General features: G+C 35.6%; 1 protein-coding gene across 2 annotated transcripts in view; it reads right to left on the bottom strand.

Moving 5' to 3' along the window:
- SLC7A11 (solute carrier family 7 member 11) overlaps nt 1–7,617 on the bottom strand; it is an 83,421-nt gene extending 75,804 nt beyond the window's left edge. Inside the window, exons 1-2 of one of the 2 annotated variants that reach the window (XM_077861017.1) lie at nt 6,764–7,617; nt 3,104–3,230 (exon numbers count right to left, since the gene is read on the bottom strand). In XM_077861017.1, the coding sequence (XP_077717143.1) occupies nt 3,104–3,230; nt 6,764–7,040 (404 nt within the window). In that variant the 5' untranslated portion in view covers nt 7,041–7,617. The remainder of the gene's footprint in view (nt 1–3,103; nt 3,231–6,763) is intronic. The other variant, XM_077861018.1, reaches the window with a different exon arrangement.
- Between the last annotated feature and the right edge of the window lie 5,829 nt (nt 7,618–13,446).

Genomic DNA, 13,446 nt, shown 5'->3' with positions numbered 1-13,446 from the left:
CTCTTCTGGATTTGACTTTTTTTTTTCCTTAAAAATCTAGTTTATTGAGATCTTGACAAAGCTGGGCTTTACAAGAAGCAGTCCTCCCAATAAGTCAACAACTAAACTCCAGCTGCAGCATGAATGGGTCAAGGGAGCAGATCGAATGAGTGGGGGCACAGTCAGGAAAATGAACACAAAATTCAACTTCAAAAATTATTATTAATAAGTGTTCATTGCAAATATACACTTTTGTCCTTACATTGTATTCTTCTTATTTTTCTGGTACAACAAAAACTTGACAAGCCAAGTAATTATTCTTAATTTTATAAAAACATTTAAATGCAGAGTATAAGTTGAAAAATAAAAACACTGTTGTGATTTTATACAATTGAGAAAACATGCATGAGATTAGAAAATTAAATAAGTTCAGGTCTATAGTAAAATAGGTAACTAAGCATTCTACTCTAATTCTTCTAATATTTCTATGAGAAAATGACATGTGACTCTATATTTCTATACAAATGCATAGTCTTTCCATACACAGGCAAGTTCATAGAATTATATAATTTCTCCTGCCAATCTTTGCTCTCAGCTTCTCTTCTCATAGTTACTCAGCGCCCATGTTCAATACCTAGATTGTCAGAAAACTAACAACTATTATGTTCCAATGTTGCCCTGCTTATACTAGAAAGCACCATACATTTTCTGATTTTCATTTCCTAAAGACCCTCTCTTCTTCTACCCCCAAAAGGTGATTTTTCCAATTCTTCATCACTTGCAAATTTTTAATGTATAAATTAAAATCTGATCATGTCATTTTAGTGCTTTCAAAACATGCTCAGGATATGCAAAAACCCTTCAGTTATGGCTCCATCTGGTCTAAGCATTCCCTTCCTTTTGGTTTGCTTCTTCCAACTAGAAGGAGCTGAATACCTTTTGCCTGAAGCCCCTTTAACTCATTGATAGTTTTTTTTTTTTATACCCCGTATCTTTGTTCAATCTATTTTTGCTCAAGGAAATTCTTTTAACCCTCTAGGTGAGAGCTCCCCAAGTACATTCTCTTAGTGAATCTCATGGCTTCCCTTTCACACTGCTTATCACAGTAGCAACTTTATATTTACTATGTGATTTCTTGATTGATAACTATTTCCCTCATGTGCCCCTGAGCTCCATGAGTTCCAAACTATGTCCATCTTAGTCACTATTTTATCCCCAGTATTTGATATAGTATCTATCCTAAGTATAAACCCAGTAACTATTTGAATATATGGTTAATATGTGAATTCAATCTAATGATCCCCACTATGTACTGATATATGATATTTCTTTTCTTGAAATCTGTGTACTACAGATTATCCCTGGCAAGTCTGAAGCATAATTTTAAGTACAGGTATTGAGGCTCATACTACTTTAGATCTCTTTAACTTACCACGCACCACTCAGCAGCTGTTTAAGGAATGAAAAAAATAAGTGAATGAGCACTGTATCCGTGCTATTTTGAACAGAGTGATCATGCTTATCATAATGCCAAGCAATCAGCCAAAGCCATGCAACAAATACATTGCTGCTCAAAAAGAATTTACTATCTATGATACTCAGGATACTGATTAAGGAGTATAATGGTTTAAAAAAGTGTGAGATAAAATACATTTTATGTATTTAAAATGCCTGGAGTTTTAACGGAGGAAACAACATAGACACCTGAAATATTAAGTAAGAATACAAGATACCATGTTGAATGTCAAGTAAGAAAGAGAGACTGCATTTTTTTTTCAGAAGAATTAAGAGAGAAAATAAATATAAACTAGCGAAAACAGGAAATTAACTGTGGAAAAGATAGGATTTAGGTTAACCCTTGAAAAGTAATATCCAGATAAACCAAAAAAGAGCAGGTGATACATCCCAGGCAAATCCCAGATTTTAGAAAAGGTCCAGAATACTTCTTTATCATTATTTCACTATAACAAGTTTTAAATCATGCAGAATAGGCTAGTATGAGAACAGACATATAGAAGTAAATACTACTCTAAGTTTCTTGTTAAAAAAGAGATGCCCACAACTATAAATATCGTGACTAGTGTTAAATCAATACTTACTAGGTCTGCATTTGCTACTTATGCCCCAAATATTAGGCTAAAAGCTCACAGGAACTCTCAGCTGTGTATGTCTGATAAGTTTACAGTAAGAGCAAGTTTCTCCAGTTATTTCTGTTAAACTCTACAATCAGAATGTGCAAGTCACATCTATGGTAGGAGTTAGCTTTAAGGAACTGTGATACTCTAAACTCCACATATGACATCACAAATTTCCCACAAAGGCAAAGGAAATTTGCTATTCAGAGTGACTTAGCACTATTTGGTTTGATTTTATTTTATTATTTTTTTTTTTTGGTTTGATTTTAAACCCAGACAATTAGAAAGGAGAACAAGTCTTACAACAATATAATTTTTTTTTTCCATTACAGTTCACTGATTTGCTTAACAAGAGGAAGTGAGTCATTCAAGGTTTGGCTTTTTTTTTTTTTTTTTCCTTTAGTAAAGTAGTAAACTCAATGACACACTAAGTTGTTAGGCACAGAAGTTTCCTAGTCACAATTGAGTGAAGTTAAATGATGATGCAATCCACAAGAAGAAAAACTCCAACTACTGGCTTAACATTTAATTTTGCCTGGCCAGTCAAAAGGTATGATTTATTAAGGTAGCTTTTTATGCTCCATATCCTTTCAGGTCAACATATTTTCTAGAAATGTTAGTGAATGATTGAATATTAAAGAAAATCAGACACTTTACAAATCTGGCATGGATGGAGAACTTCTGCCAGTGACAAAACTGCATTAAAAACATTAATTGAAAAAATAAAATAAAATAAAATAAAATAAAGTAAAATAAAATAAAATAAAATAATAAAATAAAATAAAATAATAAAATAAAATAAAATAAATAAAAACATTAATTGACAGAAGTGTTTTATCACAGATTTCAAATCCTGAAATAGACATGCTTACAACATGGTCACATGACATGCCTATTTCTGATCAGTCAAAAATAATCAAGATGATTTAAAGAAGGGTATAATGAGTGGATTTATTTTTCCTTAATTTTTTTTTAATATATGCTCTTACCGTATTATGAGCAGTTCCACCCAGACTCGTACAAAAGCTGGCAATGGGCCAAACACTTCCAGAATATATGTATAATGACCACCAGATTTCTTAATACTTGTTCCCAATTCAGCATAAGACAAGGCTCCTGTGAAATGTCCATAGTAAAAAGGTACATAATTAACACATTACCAACTCATCCAATAGAAGAACTGATACAATAATGTTTATGTTACTGTATCATTTGGTCAGAATGAGGTCCTTATTTCAAGAGAAAAAACAGTCATCTGATTGTTAGAAGCCACCAAATCCCCTTATAACTTCCTCATATTTGAGATTCAGTTCATTGTATTCAAACAATATAATTTTATTTGAAATGGTAAAGACAGACTTCTAAAATAGTATCATACTATTAAGAATTTTGAATCTCAACCCTGAGGAAAAGAGAAGACAGGTGCCAATCATACTAACCTATTTTTAAAGGAACTACACACCAAGACAAGGAATTATCTCAAATTGACCTCGTTATATTAAGAATCTTTTTAATAAATGATATTTGTGTTGCACATCAGATTTAACAAGATTTATTTGTTCTTCAGAAAAGTATAGACTCTAGGCCTCACGAGAACACATTTAATTTGTAGGATATGGTTTGTCGACAAAATGAATTTTGACCCCAATATTCTATTTCTAGAAAAGGTTTTCTTGGATTTTTTTTTTTTCTGAAGTGCACACTTCTGAGTAGTTGAAACAACATAGTGTTTAGAAACAGATGCTATAAGTTATGTATATTAAGTAAAAATCATGATAAACAGCAATTTTAACACTCAGCAATACAATTCACATGGATTTGAACAAGGTCTAGAACCTCCCCAAACCTACATTTCTTCCTCTATAAAATGGAGATCTCAATTCTTACCCCATAAGGGAGTTGTGTGTATACATGGGATAATGGGTGCCAAGGACAGTACTGGGCCTGATACATAGAGAACTCCTCACAAAATATACTTACTATTTGAGCAATGAACTGTCAAGAAATTGAAAAAAAAAAAAAACACATCTTGACACTATGTGAAAAATTCTATTCATACTACCAAGAACTCAAATGGAACACAATTTTGGGAGGAGCTACTGCAGAGACTACAAGTGTGGGAAATTATTATTGATCAGTAAAGCTTCAGGCAGAGCTGTCCAACAGGAGTAAAATTTGGATTTTCAGTGAAATCTGAGTGTCATTAATCCTAGTCCTGAGCCTAGCTCTGTATCAGAATCACCTGGAAGTAAATTGTTTTATTTAAACACAAAGAACAGACTCTAAGGCCATACCCCACACTTGTTCTCTACCAAGGAAGTCCAGACTCTCCAAGAGAGGGATCCAAAGAAATACATTATTTTAAAAATTTGTACAGGTGATTTTAAAGTAACTAGCTTGCAGGTTGATATTTGAGGATCACTAATATATAGCTGGCCTATTTGTAATGAATCGTAACTAGTTGCAATTCACTCTGTTGGAAACCAGTTGCCACGTTGGTAGCCTGCGCCAAAAAAAAAAAAAAAGCTTCCAATATAAAATGTTATTGGAAAGTCTTAAGTACCTCAGAATTTATTGCCAGAGAATCAATACCTAGACCTGTGTACGCTTTGCTGAAACTCCAGGATGGTTGCCCTAGGTTTAAATTGAGTTCTGGAGGAATGAGAGTTTCATTTAAAAGTCTCAAGCTCCATAACCATTTTACCCCGATGAAAGAAGTTCAAAACAGGATGTAAAAATCCATGTATTGACCCTGGCTTTTAAAAAAATTGTAAACCAAATATACAGATTCTTTACTCTTAGTCCCAGAGTTCTAGAGTTTTGAGAGAAAGGATTTGTTTTCCTTACATTTTGCTTTGCTTCCTGTTAGGAAGGTGCTCCTGTCAAAAGCTCCTAGGAACTTAAATGACAAATAAAATGTAAATACAGATAAGTAGATTAATATAGGAGTATGCTCCCTGCGATTAGCAATCAAAGGATACCAACTCAAGTGTAACCTTAGCTAGTCCTTTTAATTTTTTTTCCTGAGTGTCTGCTTAAGTTGAATTACTCGCACAGAACCATATTTTCATAGTACAGTAGCATTTTAACTAGTTTAATCCTAAGCACAATCCCCTTTACCATATCTGAAGAACCTTTTATTGTGTACACACATCAAATTACACAGTGGGAGCTGCATGTATGTAAGTATGAAAAGTCCAGGAAATAGGTTATGGTTTTTCCTATTAGACATTGATTTATTCTCAATTTACCAAGTATTTATAGAAGATTAAAGACTGAGGGGCACAAAGTCTCAATGTATACACCAGAACCCTATAGACCACAAACTCTTTGTAAAAACCTAAAAATAATTCTCCTACAGATCTTTCTATACTAAGGCTTTGTTTTAACAAGTTTTACTTGAAATACCTTCTTCCTAATAATGGAAATGTGGGTTCTCTAGATGCACACCCAAAGTAATTCACTGAAACATCACAAGGCCTTAAGAATGAATGGATTGGTACACGTAAGGCCAAGAGTAAACGCTTAACCCTAGAGTTAGCTTTGTATTAGTACCTTTAAAGAATAGGGCCTTTCAGCATTAAAACACACTACCTGCCACAAAAGAGCAAATAAATACGTCTTATTCATTTACCACATAGTATAAGTCAAATTTAATTTTTTTTTCAGCATCCACCAGTTTTTGTCACCTTTATAACCAACTCAGGTAACTTTCTAGTACTTGCCCACCCCATGAAAGGTATTTATTACCTCTTTGCTATTAACAGCAGATCCACACAAGAGATCTAGGTTTTGAAGCATAATTGAGAATCATACTTCTACCTCTAGGTCTGTTCAGACTCTCAGTGGACAAGTGGACTAGGTATCTACGTCCCCGAGGACCAAGCGAACTATAAATGAAGGAAACAGATCTGGGCAAGCAGGGCAAGCTAACACCCAATTCCAGTTTTACTATTTATATTGCAAAAGTTTACAGGTGTTAGGAAGAGGTGAAAGATTGAAAAAAAAAAAAAAAGAAAGAAATATGCTCGGACCCTTGCAATAGTCCCACTCATCACAGGAACCGAGTTATGTGCCACCAACACATATTATCATGGCAGGACTTTTGAAAAAAATATCATGGCAGGACAAGCACACCAACTGAAAAAGTTAAAAAAAGACTGCACCCCATTCTCACCCCTCCCCAGGTTTGTTTTGGCAATAAAAACACCGTAACACTTCTGCTGAATACTCATTTCTGGGTCTAAATAGGCCATGCCGGCTTTCACTTCACAGGTGTTTCATTCAGCGTGCCAGCTGCCAAGGCGCGTAACTAGGCAAACTGCCTGGTGCAGAAAGTTCGCCTGTATTTTCCTGGGTCATCAGAAGTCAGCCTTGGCTCTCACCACCCCAGAGAAAGTCAGAAAATAGTCCGTCTTGGCCAGGAAAAGAGGGTGAGGGCAGCAGGAAGCAACTGGACATTCAGGGTCCTGCCAGGAGCGGACAGTGTTTGGGTCCCCTCAAACTGAAGCAAGCCTCAGAAAATCTGATGTAGCCCGTGTTGTTCATTCCAAACATTCATGAAGAACCACCCTCTGCTTTCCCAGAGAGCCAACCGCCCAGTGCCACAGGCAACACCCCCCCCCCCCCAGAGAAGAAGCTGCACTCACCAAACAGGGACAGGACCCCACAGACTGTCCAGATCACCAGAGACATGCCCACGCTGCCGGTGTTCTGGAGCACGCCCTTAGGAGAGATGAAGATTCCTGCTCCAATGATGGTGCCAATGATGATGGAGATGCCCCTCAGCAAAGTGATCTTCTTCTTCAGCACCACTTTCTCCTGCCCAGGGGGCTCCTTGCCACCCAAGGAAGGCAGCTTCCCATTAACATTCCCCTGCAGGTAACCTCCACTGGAGATGGTGGACACCACAGGCTTCCTGACCATGGTAGTGACACTCAGGGAAAAGTGAAACAGAGGGGAAAAAATAAACAGCCCCCCCCCCAACTTTCAACTTTGGTGTCTCTTGGGGGGACTGACCCAAATCTCTTCCTCTCTGCTTGCAGGTTGTCTGTCTCAGTGCTACTGGGTGCACAGGTAAGGACTCCAAGGGGGTACTTTGCCCCCTCCCAGCTATCTAATTACTGCTCAGAAACACCTGTGTGCTCATGGTGCTCCCGCTCCTCCCCTACCTCCCACTAGCTCTGCTGCTGAGCTGCTGCTGCTGCTGCCCTAGCCTTACAGACCGCTCGCTTCCTCATGGGCTGGTATTTAAGCTCCTGCCTGTCACACCAACTTATTCCAGCTTAATGATGATGCAAATTCTCCAGGTTTGCATCAGCCACATGAGAAGGCTCCAGCATTACTCAGCTCTTTTTTTTTTTTTTTTAAACATTAGCAGCATGTTGCTCAACTGACCTAAGCTTCTCAGAGAACAAAGCACACACTTAAAAGGGATCTTAACCAATCCAGAAGTAGTAAATTCGGAACAGACCTTCCCAGAGATTTAAAGCAACTCCTAGAGAGGGACAAAAGCGCTTCACTCGAAGAGAAAATGAAAAATGAAACAGGAAATGATCACGGCTTTGTAAAGGAGTTTGCTTTTTTTTTTTTTTTAACTCACCCGTAAAACATCGCACACGCAGCTGCTTTGATAATGAAACACAACCCAAAAAAGCTGCATTGTTCACAGCAAAAAAGATTTTAAGATTTCATAAGAGTTCCTGCTTAGTTTTTTTTTTTTTTTAATTTTGGGTCTCTGAGTAATAGAGTCAAATCTAGGATTTACAGAGCTAGAATGAGCCTGTGTAGCCGCAGTCCTGCACATGCCAACAGTGAGACTTACTCAACAGTAAAAAACAAAAACTATTTCTTGGAACCTGTAATATATGCGTATTTAAAAGCATCACCTGAGTGTGACGGATGTAAAAATCACCGTGACTCCAGAAAATAGCCATTTTCTGATTCTCGTCGGCTCTAGGCGATCTCCTGAACCAAGTAAAAGATACAAAATCTTCATTTGCATGTTGTTTCATTGACTTTACCAAAAAAAAGTTCATTTCAAAATTAAGCAATGCTTACAAGGACATAAAAAACTGTGCGTATACCAAAAACTTGAAAAGGAATGCATAGGATGATAGTTTTGGAAGGCGTTGATAATACATATGATTTTTTTTTCTGGAGTGTATGAACTATTGTCATATCATGATTATAAATTTGAAATGAATTGGAGGGACGTCTGGGTGGCTCAGCTGTTGAGAATCTCCCTTCTGCTCAGGGTGTGATCCCAGGATCTGGGATCGAGTCCCACATCGGGCTCCCTGTGGGGAGCCTGCTTCTCCCTCTGCATCTCTCCTGAATAAATACATAAATCTTTAAAAAATAAAATAAAATAAAATAAATAAAATAAAATAAAATTTATTAGAAATATAAGCTAAGGTTAAAATGTTTACTTAAAACAGTAAGAAAGATAAAACATTTTCAAACCCTACTAACTTTCTTAATCTAGTGTCTATAGAACAAATACCAAAAGAAAAGGAATCCTATATATCACTTAGGGCTGTGGTCATAGGTGGTTTTAGATTCAGTGACAAGAATGGAACATTATTACCCTGCAGCTATACTTACAAATCCCATTAAATACACTTCTAAATGTCCCAACAACAAACAAAAAAACTATGTGTGAGAAGTGAGAATGAGGTGGGTGGGAGCTTCACGAGGAACCAAGAAACACTCGCTGGGAAAGTGGCTCAGAGAAGATTAGAACTATTTCTGTTATTTTGGCACCTGAGAAAATTCTACGATACCCATGCTCTTCCATCCAAATAGTTGAGCCTCTATCATTTCCTTTTTATATTATCCACCTAAATCCTAGATAATTTGCTTTGGGTATCCCAAGTTAGGGTTTTTATACAGCCAAAATAAATAGTTTTTCCCAGTTGTTATGCTTTTCATAAAGTAAAAATGGGTGGGGTCCCTCATTCAATCGTGTTGATACTCCTCAAAAAAAAAAAGGAAGCTAAAAGAAGCTTCTTCTTCACTTCTCCCTCTAGTGTCCTTCCCCTCATAAAAGTCAGAGGAGAGGTCTCTGTTTCCCTAAAAGGAGAACAGGTCAGTGCTGAAGAAATAGAAGTTAAAAAGTAGAACACTAGAAATCCCAGGGAGTAACTTTTCATCCTTACCTCACATGGAACCACACTTCGATTTTACATTTGGTGCTAAATGACTAAACTCATGAATTGAGACTAAGGACCCCACTCAGACAGGAAGTGAGATAAATTCTACAAGAAGAAACAATGTTCTTTCAATACCAAATAACATTCTCCTTCTCTGCAGTATTTAAGACAGTATTTTTTAAGAAAACTTGAAGTCTCACTAATGGCCAAAAGAATAGTACAATCCCGTAAGAGAGTCATATTCAAAAATTCTGCAAAGCCACACCTAGTCCCCAAAGACACACATACCTCTCCCAACCATCCACACATTTGCAGAAAATTCAGGTTACAAAGAAGATGTTGAGTTACCTTCAATGTTAACAAACCCCTATAATCAACAGTCCTAAACTTATAAACTCAGAATTTACAGTCTTCAAATATTTGTGTATCATAAAAATGAATTCTAAGCAAGTGCATTTATATCCTTCCCCTTGCTTCAGACCTCATTTTACGCATTCCTGTCAGATGAGTGCTATTTACAAATATTTATCTAGTGCCCTCTGTGCATAAGGGATCACCTCCACTCTCTGAAAGTATCTTATGAAAGGACCAGATGTGATATAGTGTGGTGGCTTCCCTTTTCTGGTCATAATTTCTGTTCCATGATTATAAATATGGGCATGTAACATCCTGGCCAAAAATATCCTTTTCCTGGCTGCCATGGATAAGGAATGTGACCTGAGCCAGGACATTACTAAACAGGATTAGATTGATCATTTCTCAACTATTGGAAGTTGTAAACATGTGACCCAGAACAACTGGTGCCTTGCCATGTTGAGTAAATCCTCGTGAAATAAAAGAGAATATGCAGAGGTGAGAGGCACTTTCAAAGTCTCAGAATCATCAAGGCCTGATTTAGTTCCTAAGGAGGGACCTCAGATTGGCTTTAGATCCTGAAGATCTTCCTTCAATCCCATACGCTACATAGTTTTCTTGTTAGGTATGGTACCTCGTGTCACACCAGAAAACAGCAACATGGGTGGTAGAGCCAAATGTGAATGGTGTATCGTCAAAGCTTCTAAAATGGGCTGATAAATGATAGTCATTAGACACATGTGATCGTCAGCATTTGAAATGTGGCTACTCCAACTAGGATGTGCAGTAAGTATAAAATAGCCACAGAATTTGAAATCCTATTTTTAGAAAAAGAACAAAAAACCCTTGTCAGTAATTGTATTATTCATATTAATTTCTCCTGTTTCATTCTATTTTTTTAACATAGCTATTCAAAATTAAAATTTTATGGGGCATCGATGATTCAGTCCCTAAAGTGTCCAACTCTCAATTTTACCTGACATCACAATCTCAGGGTCGAGATGGAGCCCCGTGTCAGGCTCTGTGCTGGGCATGGAGTCTGCTTAACATTCTCTTTCCTTCCCTCTCCCTCTGCCCCTTCTGCTTGTGTTCTCTCTCTCTCTCTCTCTTTCAAATAAGTAAGTAAATAAATAAATAAATAAATAAATAGAATTATGTCTATGGTACAAAATCTGGTTCACACTCTATCTCTAATATACGTCGCTGATCTAGAAGAAAACATAAAATATATTCTTCAATAGGTGTAAGCAGGGATTTCTTAAAAGGGACATACAAAGTACCAATCATAAAAGGGAGATACATTGAAATATATAAAAAAATCAAGAATTTCAGTTCATCAAAAGATATGATTAAGAGATTGTAAAAGCGAACCATAAAATAAAAGAAAGTATTTGCAACTGACAAAGATCCCATATCCAGAATAAATAATAAATTCCTACCTATCAATAGGAATAAGACAGGCAACCTAACAGAAAGTCAGCAAGAAATTTTAACAGACACTAGATAAAATGGCCAATGTATTTTTATAAAAACTGCAAAACCATATTAGTCACTAGGAGAATTAAAACTAAAACCACAATATGATATTAATTCTCACCATGATAATGGCTCACATAAAAAGATTGACAACACCTGGAGTGGTAAGAATGTGGCACAACTGGGGTGCTGGGGTGGCTCAGTGGTTGAGCATCTGCCTTTGGCTCAGGTTGTGACCCCAGGGTCCTGGGATCGAGTCCCGAATCGGGTTCCCTGCAGGGAGCCTGCTTCTCCATCTGCCTGTGGCTCTACCTCTCCCTATGTGTCTCTCATGAATGAATAAGTAACTAAATCTTTAAAAAAAAAAAAAAAAAAGAATGTGGCACAACTAGAACTTTTATACTCTGATGCTGGGAGTATAGATTGTTGCAATCTTTATGCAAAGTTGTTTGGTAAAATCTACTTACATTAAATAGACACATACCTTTTGACCAATATATTCCATCCCTAGGAATATAAACCAAAAAATGCAGCACATCCATGTGCCAAAAGATATGGATGAAAATATTCATAGTAGCTTTATTCATAATGTCCAATAACAAAAATAACACAAATATCCATAAACAGTAGAATGGATAGATATATTGTTGTACTTATTCAGTGAAATACAACAAGACAATAAAAAAGGAACAATATCTGGGCAGCCTGGGTGGCTCGGCGGTTTAGCACCACCTTTCAGTCCAGGGCATGATCCTGGAGACCCGGGATCGAGTCCCACGTTGGGCTCCCTGCATGGAGCCTGCTTCTCCCTCTGCCTGAGTCTCTGCCTCTCTCTCTTGCTCTGTGTCTCTCATGAATAAATAAATAAAATCTTTAAAAAATAATAAATAAAATAAAAAAGGAACAATATCTATGTACAAAAATATGGAGTACTCTCAATAATATTAGAAGATAATGCAAAATAAAATACTATATGATTGAGTTTACATATTTAATGTAAATGATTCTATGGGGTAAGAACTCTGATGATTATCTTTGGAGATAACTGGATTCTAGTTATTGAGTGGGGACAGAAAGGCAGTTCTAGGGTTCTGGTAATGTGCTATTTAACACACATAAATAGGGGGTAGTAATTGCATTAGTATTTTAACTTCGTGATAAATCACTCAGTTGTACACTTGTATTTTGACACTTTACTGTATTTATGTTAAAATTCAATTTTTAAAAAATAAGCATTTCAGTTGAAAATTTATGATACCCTCTCAAAAACAGATCAAGCAGATAAATAAGCAAAACAATATAAAATTTGAAGAATATGATTAATAAACTTCGGATAGTAGCTCTATAGAGAACTTCCTATGCATCAAATAGAAAATATAGATTATTTTAAAGTATATATGAAATTTTCACAAAAGAAGCCATATCTACAATAAAAGGAAACCCCATTATGTTCCAAATAATTAACACAGACACTAACACACTTTTAATATAATGCAACAAAATTAAAAATAACAATTATAAAACTAAAAAAGTATACCTTGCATGACTGGAAATTTAAAAATATATTATCAATTTATCTTTACATTAAAGAAGAAACATGAGAAAATACACAAATTGCTGGAAATTAAAGAAAAAAGTAATAAAATTAAAGAAAAAAGTAATAATAAATAAATTAATAAATAAATAAAATAAATAAATGAAAAATAAATAAATAACAAATAATAAATAATAAATAAAGAAAAAAGTAAAAAAAAATAAAGAAAAAATGTAAAACTATAAGTTACATTAACAAAAAAATAAGAAACCACATGCACTGTTAGTGGGAATGCAAACTGGTGCAGCCACTGTGGGAAACAGTATGGAGGGTCCTCAAAAAATTAAAAATAGACTTACCATATGATCCAGTAATTCTACTACGGGGCATTTACTCAAAGAATATGAAAACACTAATTCAAAAAGATATATGCACCTCTATGCTTATTGCAGCATTATTTACAATAGCCAAATTATGAAAGCTGCCCAAATGTCTATCAATAGATGAATGGATAAAAGAGAGGAGGTATATTAATATATATACACATTAATATATGTAGTGGTATATATGATATAGTATATACATAATATTATATATATTATATAATGGAATATTACTTAGCCATAAAAAGAATGAAATGATGTCATCTCCACATCATGGGTGCATCTAGAGGGTATAATGCTAAGTGAAATAAGGCAGTCCAAGAAAGACAAATACTGTATGATTTCACTCATATGCAGAATTTAAGAAACATAACAAAGGAACAAAATAAAAAAGAGATAAACCAAAAAACAGACTCATAAATATAGAGAAC

The sequence above is a fragment of the Canis aureus genome, chromosome 20 (assembly GCF_053574225.1).
Source record: "Canis aureus isolate CA01 chromosome 20, VMU_Caureus_v.1.0, whole genome shotgun sequence".
NCBI lineage: Eukaryota > Metazoa > Chordata > Mammalia > Carnivora > Canidae > Canis > Canis aureus.
The sequence above is the reverse complement of the archived record's forward strand: the minus strand, read 5'-3'. Positions and strand labels throughout refer to the sequence as shown.